Source organism: Fistularia commersonii, chromosome 12 (genome assembly GCF_037954325.1).
Source record: "Fistularia commersonii isolate RoL2024-O1a breed Wild chromosome 12, RoL_Fcom_v1.0, whole genome shotgun sequence".
Lineage (NCBI taxonomy): Eukaryota > Metazoa > Chordata > Actinopteri > Syngnathiformes > Fistulariidae > Fistularia > Fistularia commersonii.
The window spans coordinates 5810642-5823635 of record NC_141295.1 but is presented as its reverse complement, the minus strand read 5'-3'; the positions used below and the strand labels follow the sequence as shown (position 1 = coordinate 5823635).

The 12994-nt window shown below is 51.8% G+C and overlaps 2 protein-coding genes across 6 annotated transcripts; one reads left to right on the top strand and one right to left on the bottom strand.

Moving 5' to 3' along the window:
• The first annotated feature begins 834 nt into the window (after window positions 1-834).
• tmprss6 (transmembrane serine protease 6) lies at window positions 835-10960 on the top strand. 5 transcript variants are annotated; one of them, XR_015106927.1, is made up of 18 exons: window positions 835-1027; window positions 1341-1458; window positions 2440-2582; window positions 2687-2754; window positions 3961-4145; window positions 4227-4268; window positions 4587-4791; window positions 4860-4996; window positions 5152-5264; window positions 6548-6654; window positions 6712-6854; window positions 6939-7037; window positions 7956-8069; window positions 8170-8286; window positions 8365-8494; window positions 9347-9659; window positions 9744-9880; window positions 10582-10960. XR_015106927.1 is itself a non-coding variant. In XM_086156626.1 (18 exons), the coding sequence occupies exons 1-18, from the start codon at window positions 953-955 to the stop codon at window positions 10744-10746; spliced, it is 2415 nt and encodes an 804-aa protein (XP_086012752.1). In that variant the 5' UTR covers window positions 835-952; the 3' UTR covers window positions 10747-10960. The 5 variants fall into 5 exon arrangements, 3 of the variants coding, with proteins under 3 accessions (XP_086012752.1, XP_086012753.1, XP_086012754.1); XR_015106926.1 differs by having other exon boundaries at window positions 8365-8533; XM_086156626.1 differs by having other exon boundaries at window positions 8365-8533; window positions 9382-9659.
• Window positions 10961-11109: 149 nt separating this feature from the next.
• Window positions 11110-12571, bottom strand: LOC147228528 (heparan sulfate glucosamine 3-O-sulfotransferase 1-like). Its single transcript, XM_086156631.1, has 2 exons — window positions 12465-12571; window positions 11110-12207 (listed from the first exon to the last, which is right to left on the bottom strand). Exon 2 carries the CDS (start codon window positions 12192-12194, stop codon window positions 11253-11255), a length of 942 nt encoding a protein of 313 aa, XP_086012757.1. The 5' UTR covers window positions 12195-12207; window positions 12465-12571; the 3' UTR covers window positions 11110-11252.
• Between the last annotated feature and the right edge of the window lie 423 nt (window positions 12572-12994).

Sequence of the window (12994 nt, the reverse complement as noted above, 5' to 3'; positions counted from 1 at the left end):
ATGTACAATAGGAACAGCAGTGGCCCGAGGATAGGCCCTCGTGGAACCTCTTGGAGATCCTGCTGGGTGTCGGAGGCTTTCAGAAGCTAAGAAAAGGTCACCGGCGGTACTCATGGAGGGGAGCTTCACGCATCTGAATAAATGAAAGTGTTTTTATTCTTTTATTTGGAATGTCGCCGTCATCTGGCCAGCGTACCTTAGCGATCCTTTCCCGAGGCAGCGACGGGACTCAATGGTTCTGACACGTCATGTTCACAATCTTCGTAGCTGCGGTTGTTTCGGTGCAGACCTTCACAGATCAGCGCTTCTTGCCGCTTCTTCTTCCAAATAACGTGGAGTTTTGGCTGCACCGTATGACCCTCCTCACTCACACATCTGAACACGTCATGAAGAACCTCCTGTATGTTTTCGGACCGTGTGAGGAACCCCATTGGTACAGGAAGCTGTGAGGCGGAGGTCCTGCTCCGCCACTCTGCCTGACTCGGTTTCATTTCACCATCGGTTCGAAGGTCAGTTTGCACAGCTGCCTTTCAGTTGACAAACGCAGCAGGTGGACTGGAGCTAAGAGGTTCCTTTCAGACATGTATGCTCGCTCTTCTCCGGTTCGCTCCTCTGCCGCTCATCCCCGCGGGTTGTTACCAGAGGGATGCATAAAACCTGGCTCCCGCTGGACCCACGCAAATGGGGAGTGGAGCGGGAGGGTCACGGTCGCTAGGCAACCGGCAGTGATGTCACCACCTACCTACCCGGGCCGTCCCCCCTCCTCCTCGCCGAGCTTCGGGCTGCGAAGGGGGAGGAGCAGCTCGGCAGCAGCTCGGCGAACTATTGATTGCCGGGCTTCCACCTTTGGACTGGCAAACAGCGAGGAGCTCCCGGGCGGATCGGACCCGGACGAGGCCGAAGATGCGAGACGTCCCCCTGACCTGAAGGAACCTGGACATGGACTGATGCCATGGCGCTCGGCCGCGGATCCAAGAGCTCAGTGTCCCGTGACCAGGGGGTCACGGGAGCTTCTCCGGACCAAGAGGTCAGTCGCCGAGCAGGAATGGGTCGCGGCGGCGCTGCAGCCGGAGCTCGGGGCTTATCTAGAGATCCTGGGAGTCGGCGGTGGATATAAAAACGATGTAGAATCACTTCTCGGGACGTTCCGACCAGTTTTGATATGATTGGTAATAAAAAGATCTTGTTCGTCGCAATTCTACCGTTTTATTCATCAAATGGAACGCTCCGCCTAGTGGCTGCAGATCCAATAGCTCCTGAAGGTCCTCGTGGAGGCGCGGGGGTTCGGTGGGGGATGAACCGAGAGACGAAGTGAAGGTTGATACCGCTGGTCCCTGCAGGAAGAGACCAGGACCCCTTTCAGGAGGACCCGATCCTGCAAGTTCCTCCTGTCCATCTTCATGGTCCTTCTCATCGGCCTCGTCGCCGGAGGAGTCACCCTGGTCTGGTACTTTCTAGGTGAGCGGCTTCTCCTTGATTCACGAAGGTCCCTCTGGTCTGGAGGTTCCAGGGAAGCTTTGGTGGGGCATCAGTGCAGATATGGGTCACCAGCAAGAACCAGGAGGTGGAAGCCCTCGTGGTCCACCAGGACACGGTGGACTCGCCAGGAGGGGTATCAGGGACCATGTCAGTTTTTCTGTGCCTGCCACCAACCTTCTAGTCCAGGGGTCGGCAACCCGTAACACCCAGAGAGCCATTTGGACCCGGTTTACTCGGAAAAGAAAACACTGGGAGCCGCAATTACTTTTTGACGTCTAAAATAAAGGTAACACTGTATTTATTGCTTTTTATTACCTTTACACTTTGTATAAACAAGTGTGTCGTGTGTTGCTTCTGAAATTCACAAAGTATTACAGTAGATTAAACTTTATTTATGTAATGAAGTCATTTTGAGCTTTGGGCTTTCAGAGCGTTGAGCGGAGCCTTGACCTGAATTTTAAAAATAGATCGGGAAGAAATCACAGTGTCAGTAAAAAATAAATATTTGCAAAATATCTTCAAAAAAATTTATTTCACCTGGTTTATGGGACTTCTGCTCCTGAACTTCTGCGCTCAGCATCTGCAAATCTGGACTTTACTGGCTTCATTACTTTGAGCGGCGAAAAATAATAATTTTATTTGATATTTCAAGATCACAATAATCTTCCAACTTGGAACTAAAAGTTAAAAAAAGGAATGAACACAAATGAAATATTCTTCAATTAAATATTTATGATATATTTTCTCAAGCCGCTCGGAGCCGCAGGTTGCCGAACCCTGGACTAGAACATGGACCTCCACCTCTGGGGGAAATTGGGAATAATCGTTTAGGGTTTTCCCACTTTGTATCTTCTGGTTGACCAAACAAACACTTTCCAACGTCCTCAAGAGATGTTTCCTAGGAGGTACGAGTGCGCACTCCTGGTCCATGTCAGGGTGTCTGGATTCTTCCGTCCACAGAGTACAAGGTGTGGGTGATGGAGCCTCGAGTCCAGCAGCAGTTCACAGCCCGGCTCTCCATCCTCAACAGGAACTTCTCCGAGCATCTGTCCCACCACAACAGCCGGGCCTTCAAGAAGGAGGCCAAAGGAGTCCAGGGGATGGTGAGCATGGAAACATCTGCGCCTCCTTCCGGGGGACAGGAAGCCAGCGACCCTCCAAGCTGCTGTGTGTGTGTGTGTGTGTGTGTGTGTGTGTGTGTCCTCAGGTGGAGAAGGTCCTGAGGAGCTCCAGTCTGTCCCGCTACCTGAACGAAACCACCGTCTTTGCTTTTAGGTGATGTCAATCGTTTCGACCAGGGGTGTCAAACTCATTTCTCATTTCTCATCAAATAATAGCATACTTAGCAATAAATAACCAAAATATCATGTCTTTCCTCTGTTTTGGTGTAAAGAAGTACAAGAACATGAGGAAAATCTTGGAATTTAATAAACAATCTTTTTACAAAACATTTCATGAAACACCTATTTACCAATTGACTTTTATCATTCACATGTTTGCATTGCAATCATGTGATCATGTGATCCCACTGATCGTACAAAGGCACAAAACTTTAAGTAATTGGTATTGAAAAATATAGTCATGCACTTTAAGATTAAATTAGACTTATAAAGAAAGGGATTTTTAAACCGTTTCCACATGTGCTTATAAAATCTAAATTGAATCCCTGCCTTCACCTTACACACTAAAAGGGTGCTATTACATGTGTAAGGATGAGAATATTCACCTGTAAATGTGTAAACTTTATACATGAAACATGCAAACACACACAATACATACTGAAAATGTATGGAGTTGCATGAACAGTAGAATTCCATCATACTAGTTTGTAGTGAAGCTGGTGACTAACTTTAAATTGCACGTTTTCTAGCAATTAACTAGCTGGCTTTTACCGCTGCTTCACTGATTTCTCATCTCTGGGTGAAAGTGGAGGCTGTTTCCTCAGACCTGCCAGTGATTGGTTGATCTTTTCTCTGCTCAGTTTCTTTGCAAGCTGTCATATTTTTGATGAGTCTCGTAGTGGCACCGAATATTATATTCCTTAAATAACAAAACTTGTTACAAACACGCCGAGCACAAAGGTTTCCCGTGCGTCTCTGTAAATAAATAGGATGCAGTCAATTTTTCTTTGAAAATTCTTCACTCTTTAACTACTTTTCTCTGTTTTGATAGCAACATTTTGGCTGATGAGGTGGAGAACAGGGTAGAAACAGCGTCATAACAAGCAGCAGGTGGTGCATTGATACCGTCTGCTGATTGGTCCGTCTCAGCAGTGGCTCCCGAGCAGAAAATTCTTGAATTGCATTTAATCAAAAAAAATGAAATCCTTGTCTTTTATGCATTTTTTCACTTTCAAATGATCCTGCAGGCCTGGTCGAACCCCCTTGCGGGCCGGTACGTTTGACACCCCTGCTGCAGACCAGCGCACGATGGCAGCCCCGTTTGGTACTCGGACTCAGAACGTCTGCTTGGTTCTCACAGCGACGGGAGCCTGGAGGTCCACCTCTGGATGCTGATGTCCGTCCCCGGCAGTCACGTTGGCCGGGTTACCCAGCAGGAGGTCACCAGGAGTCTAGAAGAAGGTTTGAGAGGAGGCGGAGGCGGCGGGGAGCAGACGGTCACCTTCGGAGGGTACGACGTCCACCTGCCCTCCCTGGCCGTCACCGGTGAGTGATGGATGGAAGGAGCGTCAGGAGGTGCCTGCAGGAGGAGAGGGAGCCTTCACTTCTGTTCCCCTTATTTTGCAGAAACCGACTCCAAGGTCATACAACTCCTGAGAGCTTCGTTCGGTACCGACCCTTAGTCGCCCTTTCCGCCGGTACTAATGACAGCAATGACGCAGTAATGACAGTAATCCTATAACCAATGAACAGTAATAAAATGGAAATGGACTGTAAGATAATCTTTTGGACATACTAACACAGTACTGACAGTAATAAGGTGGATCCTCCACTCCTTCTCTTCTTGGGTCTGAGGCTCCAGAAGGAACCTTCTGCTCATTTCTTAACCCCTTACCGATCTCGCGCCTCCCAATCGGCGGCTTTGTCAGACCCTCGTCGTCGCTGTCCGTTCTGCGCCGAACCCCCTTCTTCTCTTGTCTTTTCCAGACTGCTATCACTTGGAGGAGGTGGAGTCCGGGGGCCCGAGGCCCTTGCGGGGGCCCGACACCCAGAGGTCCTCCTGCTCCTGGCTCCTCCGGGCGCCACCGGCCTCCCGGCTGGAGCTGCACGTGGAGTGGCTGCTACCCGAGTGCCGGGACCGGCTGCTGGTCTACGACTCCACCGCCCCGTCCGACCGGCGCCTCATCACCTCGTAGGTTCAACCGTGGCACCAAGCGATACTTAGGACACCGGATTTCAAAGCAGAAGTGTGTGTGTCAGTGTGTACGGCTGCAGCAGACACGAGCGGGTGGTGCGGGTGGTGTCTTCAGGCCGGTGGATGACGGTGGTGTGGAAGCAGGGCCTCTACAGCTACAAGGACCCCTTCTCTTTATCTGCACAGGCCTGGGGCCACCAGGGTAAGACCCTGGGCGCGACCTTCTCAAGGGTCACTCGGGAGGTTTGGGGACCAGGATCCTGGAAGTTGGACCTTCTGTGCGGTACTCTGGACTCCGGGGTACCCCAGGAAAGGGTGTGCCCCTGGAGCTGAGGTGTCTTCTGGCTTTCCCTGCAGGCTGTGGATCCACCACGGAGCTGAAGGCGGAGCCAGGGGTGCAGGGCTCCCTGAGGACACCCTTCTTCCCCAGCTACTACCCTCCTGACACCAACTGCACCTGGAACTTCATCGTAAGACAAACCAAACGCCCGTCTAGAACCTGTGCGGAGATAAAGATATATAGATATTGTGCGTGTACTGTATTTTCTTGACTATAAGTCGCATCTTGTGGGGATTTATTTGATAAAATCAGAGACCAAGAACAGCCCTTCAAGTTACAGTGATTTTCCTGCAGATGCGTCAACAATGACGGTTTCCTGATTAGACCTGAACTTAATTAACCCGTTGAACTTGTTCCTCCAGCTTTTAGCCTGCGCTTTTCTTTTTTTTTTTTATGCTTTCGTCATCGCAATTAGAGTAAATAACAAACATGTGAAATTACCGTCGATATTTTAATATATAAGTCGTACCTGAGTATAAGTCGCAGGACGGACCGGCCAAACCGTGACAAAAAGTGCGCCTTGTAGTCTGAAAAGTGCGGTATATTATGTAGATATAGACATAGATAGATGTATAGACATAAACATATACATACATAGACATTAGAATATTGTGATAATGTTCTTTATCTTCTATAATGCAATTAAAAAAACAAAAATGTCCTACATTCTGGATTCATTACAAATCCACTGAAATATTGCAAGCCTTTTATTACTTTAATATTGCTGATTATGGCTTACATCTTAAGAAAACTTAAAACTATCCTATCTCAAAATATTAGAATATCACGAAAAAGTAATTTTCTGTTTTTCCAATTTAACTTTATCACAATATTCTAATTTCCCTAAGACAGTCCTGTAGATATAGACAGATATATATATATATATATATATATATATATTATAGAAATGTATACATTATATATATCTACAGATCCAGGGTGAGCCCTGCACTTCCAGCTCCACAATGAGCTTGCATGCAGGATAAGCTGTTGATACTGAATGAAGGAGTGAATGAAGGAGTGAATGAAGGAGTGAAGGAGTGAAAGAAGGAGTGACAGAAGGAGTGAAAGAAGGAGTGAAGGTGTGAAGGAGTGAATGAAGAGTGAATGAAGGAGTGAATGAAGGAGGGAGGGAGTGAATGAAGGAGTGAAAGAAAGAGTGAATTAAGGAGTGAATGAAGAGGTGAATGAAGGAGGGAATGAAGGAGTCAAAAAAGGAGTGAATGAAGGAGTGAATGAAAGAGTGGAGTGAATGGAGTGAAGGAGTGAATGAAGGATTGAAAGAAGGAGTGACAGAAGGAGAGAAGGAGTGAAAGAAGGAGTGAAAGGAGTGAATGAAGGAGTGACAAAAGGAGTGAAGGAGTGACAGAAGGAGTGACAGCAGGAGTGTTGACTGGAGTCTCTGCCCCCCAGATGCCTGCTGCAGGATGGGGTCTCTCCCTGGAGTTCGAGGGCTACGAGCTGAGCCGGTCCTACGGCCAGGCCTGCACTCAGGGCCTCTGGCTCGTCCAGAACCGCAGGTACCGGGGTATTATGGGATGTCTGCGGCGGACAGGAAGTGACAGCGTCTCTCGCAGGCTGTGCGGGACCCGAGGCCTGCAGTCCTACGTGGAGCGCCTCTCCTCGGTCTCGGCCTCCGCCACCGTGGCCATGTCGTCGGAGGTGTCGCTCACGGGCCCCGGCGTCCAGCTGCGCTACGCCGTCTTCAACCTATCGGACCGTGAGTCGGGGGGCCGAGGGGGCGGGAGGGGCGGGACGGATCGGACGCCGCCGGTTTTGACCCCCGACGCTCTTTCGTCGCCAGCGTGTCCCGGACGCTTCCTGTGCAGCGTCGACGGCCTGTGCGTCCCCGCCTGCGACGGCATCAAGGACTGTCCCAACGGCCTGGACGAGAGGAACTGTGGTAGGACGACTGGGAGGAACCGGGAGGTCAGAGGTCAAACTTGAACACCTGGACGGGGGAGCCTGTTTCCAGGGTGACACCGAGCACGTGGCGTTCTTACTATCATGACTTTTGATAAAAAATCAAGAGAAAATAATGGGAAATTCCAACAACTACTACTAATAATAATGATAATGATCATCCATAATGAACCTCCCTCACACATGATAGTAATCATCATAACGATGACAATAGTAATTATTATTATTGCTATTAAATCAACAGCGATAATAATAACAATCATCATAATTAAAAAAAACTAACAAGATGATAATGATAATTATACTGCTTCTGCTGCAACCACAAATAATATTAATATTATTATATATATATGTATATACACACATATATATATATAATACAGTGGCAGTCCATGCTTTTCACACTTAGGCCTTCAGAAGTGCTCCATTTGTCGCTCCACTCCTCAGTAACTCTTTTAGGAAGATAAAAATGACCGTTTTTAACATTTTCTTGAAAATTCCATCTTGCAAATGGCTCCTTCAGCCATCATGAGTTGACAGATTAGCTATTACATCAACACAACTATATTTGTGTTCACGCAGCGCGCTACAGATGCAGCCTGCTAGCTCTGGCTAATGCACTCTCTGACTATCCAATCCAAAGTGACATGCTGACGTTAGCGTAGCCTTCTAGAAGGCCTTACTCAAAATGGGATCGGTTGAAGCAACAGTTTCATAGACGCTTGTGTTTCACTCTATGATTATAATATTTTTAAGGCCAGCAGAGAAGGCCTTGCAGGCCCACCACTGATATAATGTTTTATTATGATTGTAAACTTTTCAGTTTTAATATGGGTTTAAGTGTGGGTGAATCTGGCATTTGTGTGTGTGTGTGTGTGTGTGTGTGTGTGTGTGTCAGTGTGTGTGGCCCAGTTCCAGTGTCCTGAGGACAGTGTGTGTGTGGACTACTACAAGGTGTGTGACCAACACCCGGACTGCGCTGCCGCCTCGGACGAGGCGAACTGCACGCAAGGTAAAGTCTCCTATGCCCATTTTTCATCACACACACACACACACACACACACACACATGCATGCATGTTTGGTTCATCGCGTGTGTGTGTGTGCGTCCAGGTGTGCCGTGCACGGATATGACCTACGTGTGCGCCGACGGGACTTGTCTGAAGAAGCCGAACCCGGAGTGTGACCTGATGTCGGACTGCCCAGACGCCTCGGACGAGAGGCATTGCGGTGAGGAGCCGTGCGGCGGCGAGCGGTGGCATGCGGCGGCGTGCTGGGTAGTGACATGCGGCGTGTTTGTGTCCTTAGACTGTGGCCTCGGGCACTTCTCCAGCCGCATCGTCGGGGGCAGCAACGCCTCCCAGGGCGAGTGGCCCTGGCAGGCCAGCCTGCAGGTGCGAGGCCGGCACATCTGCGGAGGAGCGCTGATCTCCAGCCAGTGGGTGGCGTCGGCGGCGCACTGTTTCTATGACGACCGGTGAGCGTGGTGATGGCGGGGATGCTGAAGTGTGTTTGTGGAAGGACACCCCCCCCCTTCTAAGCCCCGCCCACTTACACTACTTCCTGTTGTGAGGTAGAAGGTCTGATGTCGGTGTGTAACTCTCTGGTGTCCCCCAAAGCAGGAGCCTCAGGTAGCTTAGCTCTGCAACAAAAGCATCAGGTAGCTTAGCTCTGCAGCAGGTACATCACGTAGCTTAGCTCTGTAGCAGGAGCATCGCATAGCTTAGTTCTGCAGGAGGAGCATCAGGTAGCTTAGCTCTGCAGTGGGAGCATCAGGTAGTTCAGTTCTACAGCAGGAGCATCAGGTAGCTTAGCTCTGCAGAAGGAGCATCACATAGCTTAGCTCTTGCAGCAGAGCATCACGTAGCTTAGCTCTGCAGCAGGAGCATCACATAGCTTAGTTCTGCAGCAGGAGGATCAGGTAGCCAAGCTCTGCAGCAGAGGCATAAGGTAGCTTAGCTCTGCAGGAGGAGCATCAGGCAGCCTAGCTCTGCTGCAGGAGGATCACATAGCTTAGCTCTGCAGCAGGAGCATCACATAGCTTAGCTCTGCAACAGGAGTATCACATAGCTTGGTTCTACAGCTGAAGCATCAGGTAGCTTAGCTCTGCAGAAGGAGCATCAGGTAGTTCAGTTCTACAGCTGAGGCATCAGGTAGCTTAGCTCTGCAACAGGAACCTCAGGTTCTTCTGCACTCGCATGGGGCATAGATAGCAATTAGCATTAGCATTACTCCTGACCATCACATTCACAGAAGAGCAGATAGGACACAGCAGGTGTTTTTTCCTCAGCCAAAGAGCAGGAGTATCTCCCCACCACCCTCCAGGCTCTACGCCCCCTCCCTGTGGACGGTGTACCTGGGGAAGCTGCTGCTCACCCGGAGCAGCCCCTCCGAGGAAGTGTCGCGGGTACGAAGCATCCACCTCCACCCGTACTACGACGACGAGTCTCACGACTACGACCTGGCGCTGCTGAAGCTGGACCGCTCGGCGGCCATGGTGCTGGCCGGGCACGCCCGCCCCGCCTGCCTGCCCCCGCCCTCGCACCAGCTGGAACCAGGCCTGCTCTGCTGGGTCACCGGCTGGGGCGCTCTCCGCGAGGGGGGTGAGGAGTGTCATTCCGCACATGTATGACCTCGAAGCGGCTCGGGCGAAGTCCTCTGAAGGTTTCCCCTCTGATCTTCTCCAGGTGGCGCCAGCGCCGCCCTTCAGAAGGTGGACGTGCGCCTTGTCAGCGAGGAGGCATGCGTCCGCTCTTACGGGCACCTGGTCACTCCCAGGATGCTTTGTGCCGGTTACCGTCGTGGAGAAAAAGACGCCTGCCAGGTAAGCAGGACTTCAGTTCCATCCCTGGCTCCTCCTGGCCAACACCAAAGCACCCTTGGGCTTCACACTGACCTCCGGGTGCTGGTGATGGCTACAGGGAGTGGATATGGAGAAGGTGGAGGTGTTCAAGTGCAGAGGGTCAGCAGTCCAGAGCAATGGGGAGGGTGGAGAAGGGGTGGGGGAACAAGTAAGTTGGAGAAAAGTGTCTGGGGTGATAGAAGAGAGACAGGAGGCAGCAGAGATGAAGATCCGGAGGTTCTCCATGGGAGCGAGGAGGATGGAGAGGATCAGGAACGAGTCCATCAGAGGGACGGCACAGGTTAGATGTTGTGGCGATAAAGTCGGACAGAGATGGTTTGGACATGGACAGCGGAGGGAGGGTGAAGATCTACCGCGAGTGGAAGGACGCCGAGGTTGGAGCTGCCAGGCAGGAGGTTTTGGAGGAAGACCAGAGAGGAGGCTAATGGATGGAGGGGAGGAGGACAGAACGTTAGATGGTGCGAGAGGAGAGGTTTAGGTGGAGGCAGGTGAAGGGAGCAGCAGGACGGAGAAGACGATCATGAAGGTAAACGTTCCCACTTCTATAACATCGGCATACAAGTGCTATATGCTATAGGTACCATATATGATGTTAGCAAGACGCCGAGCAGATCCTCAGGAGAAACTCCGAGGTGCTGAGCTGTGCTTTCACCTTCTCGCAGGGAGACTCCGGTGGCCCCCTGGTTTGCCAGGAGCCTTCAGGGCGCTGGTTCCTGTCCGGGGTGGTGAGCTGGGGGAAGGGTTGCGGCCGGCCCGACTACTACGGCGTCTACACTCGCATCACCAGGCTCACCGGCTGGATCGGGAGGGTCATCGCGAACCCCTGACAGGTCCGCCTTCCCCAGCACCGAGCCGCTGGATCTGCTCGTACTTCTGGAGGCGCACCGGGGATCCCGGCGCCGGGACGGGCCCACCTCGCGGGACTCGCTCCGACAATCAGTCACGGACATTGTATGTTGCACATATAGACATTTTATTCAATCAGAACCCCGGCATTCCAGTGCTAAGACGCCATCCTTAATAAAACCTTATCAGCCAGCAGGAGGTGTTGAACCTCGCGAGAAACCTTGTAACCTTGCCAGAAAAACAAATCAAACGGGAGATGTTGCTCCGCCGTCCGTCCTCCTGGAACGGGGTCAACATCGCCAGGGTAGCGGTGGTGGTGTGAAGGACGGAACAGCAGTCCTGAAAGGAGCGGAACTGTTTTTTGGGATGGGGGTCGGCACTTGTTAGCACTTGTTAGCACCTGTACGGTCTGCACCACCTGCTGGAGCGAGGGTCATCTGCAGGTGGACCAACAAGCCCCCCAAAAGACCGACGTTCCCAGGGAGACTTAGGTGGGCCAGTTGAATATTTGACCCACGAGCTCCATGAACTTCTTGTTGGGTTTGCGGAAGAAGTCGTACAGTTTCTCCAGAATGTCCGGATCGACGGCGGGATGAGTCCGACCTTTGGTGTCGTTCAAACACCTTTCCTCCCCGTCCTGCCTCATGCAATAGAATCCCTTCGTCTGGTTGAAGTAAAAAATGGAACCGTCTAACTGAGGCTCCAGCTCCAAGAACTTCTCCACCTTCTGGACCTCGGGCAGAGGGTTGGTGATCAACGCGTCCCCGTCCACGACGTGGATGTTCTCTCGAGGGAAGTAGCGCAGCCATTTCAGCAGATGCTGGTAGTACAGGCTGCGACGGAGAGCGGGGTACGCCAGATTCAGGGTTCCGTTCCTCATCAGCAGAGACTCAATGGGAGGGTAGTCCTTGTTGACCTTGGCGCGAGCGACCCGTTCATTGGTGTAGTCCGACACCATCCGCGCCACGGGCTCTCGGACGATGAGGAGCAGCTTCACCGAGGGGTTCATCTGATAGATGCGCTCGGGTGCTTTGTCGTAGACGAAGTATCCCGCCGTCCTCTCGATGGTGACCTGTCCCGGCGAGGAGTAAGGCATCTGCTTGAGGTACCAGTCCAAGCCCTTCTGGTAGTTGTAGTCCTTGTCGAAGAAGTGCACGTCATTGTAGGCCAGCCTGACGCCGCTGTTCAGTTTGATCATCTCAAACAGCGCCCGCGTCCCGCTCTTCTTCACCCCTATCAGGACACACTGCGGCAGCGACCTCACGCTCAGACGTTTGCCGCCGGCTTTGGGAAACCTAGCCGAGGAACTCAAGCCGCCGGGAGATACCGCTTGGTGCGACAGAGGCTCGGAGATGTATTGCAGCACTAGAAGCAGGAGCCCCAAGACAAACAGGACCGCGAAGCTGGTCCTCAGTCTGCTGGGAGCCATGACGAGTCGCAACCTAGAAGGGAAGCAAGCGCAGAGGCGGCAGGAGGAAACAGGTTTATCCAGCAGAAAGCGGGCAAAAGAATCCTGTCGTGACTGACACCGTGAGACCAGCTGAACATCTCGTCCCCGTCCGCTTCAGGGAACAAACTCTGCCCACCACCACAAGTTAGACTTTTCTTTTAGGCATGACCCGAGGACGCCTCGCTCCACCTTTTCTCTTCAAAATAGCACAAGAACCAAAGTCGTACATTGGAGTTGGGCGGTTGGTACCGGCAGTCCGTCCACGTCCACTTCGGGAGGCGATCCGCCGGCTCCTGCGACGAACCAGAAGAGGACGTCAAAATCTTCTCGTGTCGATTTCTTCTCTCGCGGATGTTTCACCCCTCGGACGAAAGGCCGATTCCCTTTGAATGGCACTTGGGAGGTACCGGCATACCTGCCCGGGTTGCAGGCGTGTCTGCGCTTGGATGGTTTGTCATGCTAATGTGGTGAAACTTGTTCGGTCACGTGAACCGGGACTCCGTTGGGGGTTACCAAGGGACGCTTCTGGGGGCGTGTCCTTCCAGGCGGTGCAGACGCTCCGTCTTGGTATGGATCTATATTCGTGAGAGGTTGCGTCTCTCTCCCGTTTTGACAGTCGGCTTCTTCGACTCCTCTCTGGCAGCAGGAGCCTGCAGGTGGAGAGGAACCTTGGAATGAGGTCTGTCTGACTGCAGACCGGCAGAAAACGCAAAGCTGACATGTCAGGCAACGGAAAGGGCAAAGAGGATAGTCGCGGGTGGGGAGGGTTGGCGGTGGAG